General features: G+C 42.0%; 1 gene segment (V, D, J or C); it reads right to left on the bottom strand.

Moving 5' to 3' along the window:
* Nucleotides 1–6197: 6197 nt before the first annotated feature.
* Nucleotides 6198–6843, bottom strand: LOC112670955 (immunoglobulin heavy variable 3-74-like). The segment is given in 2 exon segments: nucleotides 6198–6604; nucleotides 6708–6843. Coding segments are annotated over 2 exon segments (453 nt in total).
* Between the last annotated feature and the right edge of the window lie 4000 nt (nucleotides 6844–10843).

A 10843-nucleotide genomic window follows, 5' to 3' on the forward strand; every position in this document is an offset into this window, starting at 1 on the left:
GCATCATAGGAAAGGATCATGTACATCTAATCCTTCACTCTGCTAATTCAGGGGATCCCAGTTATAATCTGGGCATATTGAAGGATCCTTGCACCGCAGGGCTGATTTCCTCTGGGTCCTCCTGTGTGATCCTCTCCATGTGCTGTTGCATTCAGGATGCCAGGATTTTGCATTTATGTGCATCTGAGATATTACCTTTAGTACCTTCTTATGGGGTCTTTGCCTTGCTTTGTTGTCAGAGTCATCCTGGCCACCTTAAGCTAATCTGGGCATGTTTCACTCTCATTATTTTAGAATAGGTTCAGATGTTTTGGCCTTAATTCTTCTGAAAATGTTTGGTAGAATTCATAGAAAAATCCATCTGATACTGGATTTTTTTTCTTTTTGGTTTGTTCTTTTTTATTTTATTTTATTTTATTGGTCTTTTTTTGAGACAATAGCTTTTAGATTACACATTCATTTGTCTTATTAGATTTGTTTTGCTTATGTTTTATTACTTTATGAAAACTTTTAGTGGATTGGTAATTCTAGAAATTTTATAATTTGCCTTGGTTATTCAATATGTGCTGTAGTATCATCTTTGTATTTTTTAATGGGCTTTTTAAAAGATTTTATTTATTTATTCATGAGAAACACATACATAGAGAGAGAGAGAGAGAGACAGAAGCAGAGACACAGTCAGAGGGAGAAGCAGGCTCTATGCAGGGAGCCTGATGCTGAACTCGATCCCCGGACTCAAGGATCACATCCTTGGCTGAAGGCAGCACTAAATCACTGAGCCACCCAGGCTGCCCAAATTTTCATGGACTTTTTGTTTTCTTTAGTGTCAGTACTTTCTTCACTTTGAAATCTAAATGTATTATTTCAGGCTCACATATTTTCCTAGACTACCTATGAGTTTTAAATTTCATTTGTCTTTTCAATATACTATTTAAATCTCCTTATTTGTATTTCTTTAGTCACTATTTCCGTTTTCCATTCTCATAATTTTAGTGTCACTTAAATGAATCAAAATACTAGTTGTTGTTGTTTCTTTGTTGTTGTTGTTGTTTTTTTAAATAGAAAATACCCATAATCATATGGAAACACAAATCCAATAAGAGTGACCATACAATAATGAAAAGAAAGACCAATCCTCTGGCATCAGACTTACCTCTTTATAAATATTTGGAGAGACAAATCAAGACATCACTGTGTGACCATACCTAGACATGTACACAGACAGCACCTTATGGATCCTGGAAGTAAAAGTGGCAAACCATGGGATTCTCATCATTTCTTTACCCCAAGCACGTTTTCACATTTCAAAAAAAGAAGGAGATATTCCAAGATCATTAATGACATATCTACTATCCAGACTCTGAAGCCTGACACCTCCCAATTCTTCCCAGATGATGCCTCAAGGGACATTCTCTCTTTCTGTCCATATAGAGATTGCAAATATTCCCCCAGAAAAAGTAATACATTTTTTCTTGATGCAAAGTGTTTAACCTGTATCATTCTTTCATTGTTGCTGTTGCTTCAAACCGTCCTAGAGAGATTGGTGTGCACACAGAGCATTATCTTTGTCCCAAACCCCTGACTCATTGGTGTGAGGAAGTCAAGAGAAACCCTGTCCCTGTCACCTCCTCAGCCCTCCCCCACAGCTCTCCTCTCACCAGGTTTTCTGACACTCCCAGAATGTGGGATCTCACAATGTGTCCTACACAATAATACACTCCCTAGTCCCCATCTGACAGGTCACCCATACCCCACTTACCTCCCATGTGATAAACATCAGCTTGTACTCTGTAATGAAGGGGCTATTACTTGGTCTACATATCGACTTTATTCCCCTTTGCCCATATTCTTTTTCTTTCTTAAATTCAATATATGACTGAAATGATACGATTGTCTTTCTTTGACGGACTCACTTCACCTGGCAGTATACTTGCTTCCTCCATCCACATAGCTACAAATGGATTAGATTTCATTCCATGTATGAATAGTTTTGATAGTTTGGCTAATGTACATAATGCTGCTGTAAAAATCCAGGTGCAGGGGATCCCTGGGTGGCGCAGTGGTTTAGTGCCGGCCTTTGGCCCAGGGCGCGATCCTGGAGACCCGGGATTGAATCTCACGTTGGGCTCCCGGTGCATGGAGCCTGCTTCTCCCTCTGCCTATGTCTCTGCCTCTCTCTCTCTCTTTGTGACTATCATAAATAAATAAAAAAATTTAAAAAAATCCAGGTGCATGTATCCCTTTGAATTTGTATTTTTGTATTCTTTTTTCTTTTATTTTTTGAGGATTTTATTTATTTATACATGAGAAAGACACACACACATACAGAGGCAGAGACAAAGGCAGAGGGAGAACAGAATAAATGCAGGAAGCCCGATGTGGGAATCGATCCCCGGACTCTGGGATTATGCCATGAGCCAAAGGCAGACGCTCAACCACTGACCCACCCAGATGTCCCAGAATACTTTTTGTTTTAATGATTTTATTTATTTATTCATGTTAGACACAAAGAGACGGTGACAAAGAGTGAAAAACAGGCTTCTCCCAGGAGCCTGATATGAGAGTCAATCCCCAGATTGGTAACATGACCTGAGCTGAAGGCGTGCGCTCAACTGCTGAGCCACCCAGGCATCCTATTACTTTTGTATTCTTAGAGTAAATGCCCAGTAGTGCATTTGCTGGATCATAAGGTAGGTCTACTATTACTTATTTGATGTCACACCATATGGTTTCCCAGAATGACTGCACCCTTGCCCACCCACATCTCCTAACCAGAGAATTCAGCAGAGCCTCAGGTCTAGTGGAGGTGGTATCAGGGCTCATTTAGCAAGCAGAGCAGAGCGCACCCCTTAAAAAACTCACCACCACATCTTGGCCAGGGACCACACACTGCCCACCGTAGGCAAGGAGACCCTGTGGAGACATCTGGCTTGAAGGAAATAGCAGCCAAAAGAGGAGAGCACAGTGCATGCAGCACACACCACAGACACTCTCTGAACCCAGACCCAGCACCCTATGTGAACTCTTTATCATAGAGCTGTTATTCTGGAGCAGGAACTATAATTAACTTTTGTACAAACAGAGGGAGACAGAGACTTAGAGAAAATGCCAAGATTAAGGAACTCAATTCCAATTTGCTGCTCTGATCCACCTCAATTTTGGGTTTCTCAGGTTAATCCTTTTGACCCTGCCAAATGAGACAGGACTACTATTCTGTCTCCAGATCTAGCAGTTTCTGTCCCTAAGGGGATCCTGTACATCACGGAGAATGCCAGCTTCCCACTCCATCCGAAGTACATTACCTCAATGGCATTAAGAAAGAGTTGTGATAATAATATTCCCACAATTCTTGTCCTTGTGGAGGATGCCCGACATCCTGCACAAAGCCCGTGTCACATGTTAAGAGGTGCTTTCCTCTCTATGTCATTCATTAGTGAGATTATGTGCATGGACCACATATGTCACCATTACTTACTGAAAAATAATATAATAATTGTACAACATATACTCAAACACAAATGAATCCACAGGATTGAGATAAGAGTTAAGAAGGAAATAAATTTAGGTGATTTTGACATAAAATTCCAGAATTGCAATTTGATCTTCAGCATATAAAGCAGAGGGAATTCTCCACACTGTCTTTGCTCTAACAGCATTGGCAGGGAGGACTTAAGATGCTGGATCAGGGTCTGTGAGCTTGTCTCCTTCCTGGAACATGACAGTTATTAAATCATTCTGATCACCCTCAGAGGCCTGAGAGAACAAAAACTGTATAGAAACTGCAAAAACTCATAGAAAATTGACCACCTTTTGTATGTAGGAGGTGTGGACATTGTCATTGAGAGATATAGCTGTGGTGATGATGACAGGAGCGAGGTTGATCTAGCTATATCCTCTATAGTATTATGAGCAGCAGACAGGATAATCTGAACTTTATATGTCTGCTTCCATGGGGATGTGCTGGCTTAAAGGTACCCTGGTAGTAAAGAGGGAAGAATCCTAGGATACTAATGGTTCTCCAGATCCCCAGGGTTGTAGGAAGAATGTGTGGCATCAACGTGATGCACAACTACTAAGCACAGGGACATGGACAGTGGCTGATGACAGTGATCTAGGTGTGGATTTCCTACGCTGTTTTTTCCTCACCTGACATTTCTACTGGGACCAGGTTGTAAAGAACAAATAAGAGGTGAGTCCCTGTTTTAGTGTGTCTGCGTGATGTCACCGCATCAGACTGGGTGGATTAAACAACAAACACTCATTCTCAAAACTCTGGAGTCTGGTAGGTCTGAGGTTCAGGTGCAGGCAGATGTGGTATCTGAAGAGCTCCCACATCCCAGCCCATCATTTCCTGTCACCTCACATGGGGCCGAGGGCAGGGAGCTTTCCCAGTCCTGGTGTATAAAGGCCCTGATCCCATGATGAGGCTGCATCTCCTGACCTAAGTGCTCCCCTAAGGGCCAACCTCTTCTCCCATCACAAGGGCACTAAGTACCAACATGGGGATGGTAGAGGTCACATACAGTTAGCTGATATCCACACCTGAAGGATCCATGAGTTATTCCCTGCTGGTGGAAGGTCCTCCTCCACTTTTGTTCTCTCATTTTTCATAATAGTTTAGTGGAATCTGTCATCTCACCATATCTTTGAGTGTCACTGCTAACTCCTGTGATCACCAGTATTCCATCTTCTCCTCCTGCCTCACCTATGGGATATCCAGCAGGAGACTGAATTTCCTCCATTGAAGCAGGTGGGACACTGACTCCACACAAGCCCCTCCTGGAGCAGGACCTCATCTCCACCACTGACCCACAACACACACCCTGAGCCAGTGTCCTTCCCAAATCCAAGCACTTATGACTTGCTGAGAGGTCTGCCCTGCTCTCAACAGACCGGATGATGGTGAAAAAGGTTTGCACTCTCCTGTCTGTGTGTGTGTATGGGGGGGGGCTCTTCAGACTACACACCCTCACAACGTACTTCTTGGCGTCCCTTGCTTTCCCAGGTTGATGCTAATATTGATTCTGTCAGTGTGGTTGAAGACTGAGGTCAAACCTCCAATCCTTCTTGTCCCCTTTTGATTTTCGAGCCCTATGTAATGTCATCACCAGCATGTACTTTATGTTGTTTCTAAAATCCCTTGCCATTCTCATTCATTTGGGGAATATAAATAATAGTGAAAGGGAATATAAGGGAAGGGAGAAGAAATGTGTGGGAAATATCAGAAAGGGAGACAGAACGTAAAGACTGCTAACTCTGGGAAACGAACTAGGGGTGGTAGAAGGGGAGGAGGACGGGGGGTGGGAGTGAATGGGTGACGGGCACTGGGTGTTATTCTGTATGTTAGTAAATTGAACACCAATAAAAAATAAATTAAAAAAAAATAAATAAAATCCTTGCACATTTGAACCGAAAAATATCCACCTTTTACTTCAATGTGGATAGGACTGGAGGGTATTATGCTGGGTGAAATAACTCAATCAGAGGAGGAGAAACATTATACAGTCTCATTCATTTAGGGAATATAAAAAATAGAGAAAGGGAATAAAGTAGAAAGGGGGGAAATGAGTGGTAAATGTCAGGTTAGGAGACATAACATGAGACTCCTAACTCTGGGAAGCAAACAAGGGGTAGTGGAAGGGAGGTGGGCGGGCAGTGGGGGTCACTGGGTGACGGGCACTTAGGTGGGTACTTGATGGGATGAGCACTGGGTGTTATGCTATATGTTGGCTAATAAAACTCCAAAAACAAATATACAAAATAAAAGAAAATAAAATCTTAGCACATTGAGCTGGGTGGTTATTTCATGTACCATGTATACAGCTGGGTCTCCCCTTATAAAGGAGAAGTTACAGTACATGGAGATATGGATAATTAACTGGTATTTCGGGACAGTAGTAAGAACACTTAAGCAGTTCTGCTCTTACCCATATAAGAATAGTTGTTGACTAAAACCAAAAAAGTTTCCAAATCAGAAACTGCTTAAGGATTAAGCAAAGAGGGAGAAACTGTCATTTTTGGACGTTGGCATATTTCTTTCTATGACAAAAAAATTTTGTAAGTTAGAGACTGAATACATAAACACAGATTCCTATGCCCAGTAGAGACTCCCTGGGGGAAAATACTCCTTGGAGAGGAAGCCCAAACCCTGATGGGAAACCTGCCCACAATCTCCATGTGCACCTGCTCCTGGGCCTTCAAGACGGAAGTGGTGAGTACTGAGCATCCCCTGTTGGTTCTGATCCCCTTCTACAGGGAGGTTTGTGTCTGGGCAAACACTGAGGTCGCCTCACTGTGTCCTTCGCACAGTAATACACGGCTGTGTCCTCAGCTCTCAGGCTGTTCATCTGCAGATACAGCGTGTTCTTGGCGTTGTCTCTGGAGATGGTGAATCGGCCCTTCACAGCATCTGCGTAGCCTGTGCTCCTTCCATCATTGCTAATCCGTGTGAGCCACTGCAGCCCCTTCCCTGGAGCCTGGCGGACCCAGTCCATGTCGTTGCTACTGAAGGTGAAACCAGAGGCCACACAGGAGAGTCTCAAGGACCCCCCAGGGTTCACCAGGTCTCCCCCAGACTCCACCAGCTGCACCTCACCCTGGACACCTGCAGACACAAGACATCCTGGTCAGAAAATGGTCCCACATCCCCTGTTTCTCTCACTCATGTCCACTCACAGACTCAGGGTTTCTGGTTCTCCATGAATTACCTTTTAAAATAGCAACAAGGAAAATCCAGCTGAGCACAGTCTCCATGGTTAGGTGTCTGTCTTCTGTCTTGATCACTGAATGGGATCACCTGGAGATCCTGGGGCTGGGGCTCCTTTCCCAGCTGCAGGGTCAAGGCTGGGCTGGTATAATCAGTGGAGATGAGGCCCTATTTGCATATCCTCTGACTATATAACCAGCTCCAGGCTTACATTCGAGTCTTTAAAAGTCAACACAAGTGTTGCGCCACAATTCTCTAGCAATTTGTGTAGATGGCACTATGACTATATGAAGTTCTAATGTGTAAGCAGAGTTATCTTTGCATTTCAGGATGCAGTTTCAAAAGGCTGTCATCAATGTAGGTCATTTCCATAGAATATTTTATCTCTTTAGTAAATTTTAATCCTAAATATTTATTTTTCGTGCCAGTGCATGGCGGATTATTTTGTTAATTTTGTATAGGTAATTTGTTATTAGTTTGTAGAAACATATCTTTTTTTTTTTGCTTATTTTATATCCTGATTTTTTCCTCAGCTCATTCATTATTTCTCCCACTTTTAAAAAAGATTTTATTTATTTACTCATGAGAGACACAGAAAGAGAGAGGCAGAGACATAGGCAGAGGAGTAGCAGGCTCCAAGCAGGGAGCCCAACATGGGACTCAATCCCAGGTTTCCAGGATCACTCCACAGGTCTAAGGCAGGCGCCAAGCCCCTGAGCCACCCAGCGATCTCCTCTTCCAATTTTTATGTGAGGTTTTTACTCATTGACTCTACTAAGACATTGTCATAGGCAAACAAATTACTTTCCAGTTTACCACTTTTCATTTCATTTATGTAGTTTTCTTGCCAGGTTTCCTTTTAGATTCTTCAGTCTGGGGCAGAAATATTTTCCTCTGGTTTTTTGGATTCATTGTCTGGTCTAATCATGCAGTTGATATAAGGCTGACCTGGAGGAGACAATAGATTTCATTTTGCATGTGGAGGACCTACCTAATATAAGGTGAGAGTCAGCAACTCATACCAGGAAAGGGTGTGTCTTCATGTCTTCTGCCCATTTCTGATTGTAGATTTCACTTTTTGGTTTATTTTGATAATTTGTCAAATTTGGAAACCCTTAATCTACAGATAGACTTGCAAAGACTGGTTCAACACCCGTAAAACAATCAATGTGATTCATCATATCAGCAAGAGAAAAACCAAGAACCATATGATCCTCTCATTAGATGCAGGGAAAGCATTTGACAAATTCAGCATCCATTCCTGATCAAAACTCTTCAGAGTGTAGGGATAGAGGGAACATTCCTCGACATCTTAAAAGCCATCTATGAAAAGCCCACAGCAAATATCATTCTCAATGGGGAAGCACTGGGAGCCTTTCCCCTAGGATCAGGAACAAGACAGGGATGTCCACTCTCACCACTGCTGTTCAACATAATACTGGAAGTCCTAGACTCAGCAATCAGACAACAAAAAGACATTAAAGGCATTCAAATTGGCAAAGAAGAAGTCAAACTCTCCCTCTTCGCCGATGACATGATACTCTACATAGAAAACCCAAAAGTTTCCACCCCAAGATTGCTAGAACTCATACAGCAATTTGGTAGCATGGCAGGATACAAAATCAATGCCCAGAAATCAGTGGCATTTCTATACACTAACAATGAGACTGAAGAAAGAGAAATTAAGGAGTCAATCCCATTTACAATTGCACCCAAAAGCATAAGATACCTAGGAATACACCTAACCAAAGAGGTAAAGAATCTATACCCTCAAAACTATAGAACACTTCTGAAAGAAATTGAGGAAGACACAAAGAGATGGAAAAATATTCCATGCTCATGGATTGGCAGAATTAACATTGTGAAAATGTCAATATTACCCAGGGCAATATACACGTTTAATGCAATCCCTATCAAAATACCATGGACTTTCTTCAGAGATTTAGAACAAATTATTTTAAGATTTGTGTGGAATCAGAAAAGACCCCGAATAGCCAGGGGAATTTTGAAAAAGAAAACCATATCTGGGGGCATCACAATGCCAGATTTCAGGTTGTACTACAAAGCTGTGGCCATCAAGACAGTGTGGTACTGGCACAAAAACAGACAGATAGATCAGTGGAACAGAATAGAGAATCCAGAAGTTGACCCTGAACTTTATGGTCAACTAATATTCGATAAAGGAGGAAAGACTATCCACTGGAAGAAAGACAGTCTCTTCAATAAATGGTGCTGGGAAAATTGGACATCCACATGCAGAAGAATGAAACTAGACCACTCTCTTGCACCATACACAAAGATAAACTCAAAATGGATGAAAGATCTAAATGTGAGACAAGATTCCATCAAAATCCTAGAGAAGAACACAGGCAACACCCTTTTTGAACTCGGCCATAGTAACTTCTTGCAAGATACATCCACGAAGGCAAAAGAAACAAAAGCAAAAATGAACTATTGGGACTTCATCAAGATAAGAAGCTTTTGCACAGCAAAGGATACAGTCAACAAAACTCAAAGACAACCTACAGAATGGGAGAAGATATTTGCAAATGACATATCAGATAAAGGGCTAGTTTCCAAGATCTATAAACAACTTATTAAACTCAACACCAAAGAAACAAACAATCCAATCATGAAATGGGCAAAAGACATGAACAGAAATCTCACAGAGGAAGACATAGACATGGCCAACATGCATATGAGAAAATGCTCTGCATCACTTGCCATCAGGGAAATACAAATCAAAACCACAATGAGATACCACCTCACACCAGTGAGAATGGGGCAAATTAACAAGACAGGAAACAACAAATGTTGGAGAGGATGCGGAGAAAAGGGAACCCTCTTGCACTGTTGGCGGGAATGTGAACTGGTGCAGCCACTCTGGAAAACTGTGTGGAGGTTCCTCAAAGAGTTAAAAATATACCTGCGCTACGACCCAGCAATTGCACTGTTGGGGATTTACCCCAAAGATACAAATGCAATGAAACGCCGGGACACCTGCACCCCCAATGTTTATAGCAGCAATGGCCGCAATAGCCAAACTGTGGAAGGAGCCTCGGTGTCCAACGAAAGATGAATGGATAAAGAAGATGTGGTTTATGTATACAATGGAATATTACTCAGCTATTAGAAATGACAAATACCCGCCATTTGCTTCAACGTGGATGGAACTGGAGGGTATTATGCTGAGTGATGTAAGTCAGTCGGAGAAGGACAAACATTATATGTTCTCATTCATTTGGGGAATATAAATAATAGTGAAAGGGAATATAAGGGAAGGGAGAAGAAATGTGTGGGAAATATCAGAAAGGGAGACAGAACGTAAAGACTGCTAACTCTGGGAAACGAACTAGGGGTGTTGGAAGGGGAGGAGGGCGGGGGGTGGGAGTGAATGGGTGACGGGCACTGGGGATTATTCTGTATGTTAGTAAATTGAACACCAATAAAAAATAAATTTAAAAAAAGACTTGCAAATATCTTCTCCCATTCATTTTTTTGGAAGATGCTATTTATTTATTCATGAGAGACAGAGATGCAGAGACATAGGCAGAGGGAGAAGTGGATTCCCCACAGGGAGCCTGATGTTGGTCTCAATCCCAGGGCCCTGGGCTCATTCCCTGAGCCAAAAAGAGATGCTCAAGATCCACCAGCGTCCCTAACTTTTCCCATTCGTTAGGTTGCCTTTTAATAATGTTGAGTGTTTCCATAGCTGTACGACAGCTCCTCCCTTGATGTAATCCATAGAGTTATTTTGACTTTGTTTTACTTCCCTTTGGAGATTCGAGTCCCAAGAACCTACTTCCCCTCCCACTACTTCTTTTTCATTTCCTAGAGTTAGGAGTCTCTCGTGTTTTGTCACCCTCTCTAATTATTCCCACTTATTTTCCCTGATTTCCTCTATAATCCTTTACACAATTTTTATATTATCCGAATGAATGAAACCATATAATGTTTGTCCTCTGTGATTGACCTACTTCACTCAGCATATTACCCTCCAGTTCCACTTATGTTGAGGCAAATGGTGAGTATTCCTCCTCGCTGATGGCCGAGTAATATTCCATTGTATACATAGACCACATCTTCTTTATCCATTCATCTGTTGATGAACACCGAGGCTCCTTCCACAGTTTGGCT

This window comes from Canis lupus, chromosome 8 (genome assembly GCF_003254725.2).
Source record: "Canis lupus dingo isolate Sandy chromosome 8, ASM325472v2, whole genome shotgun sequence".
Classification (NCBI taxonomy): domain Eukaryota; kingdom Metazoa; phylum Chordata; class Mammalia; order Carnivora; family Canidae; genus Canis; species Canis lupus.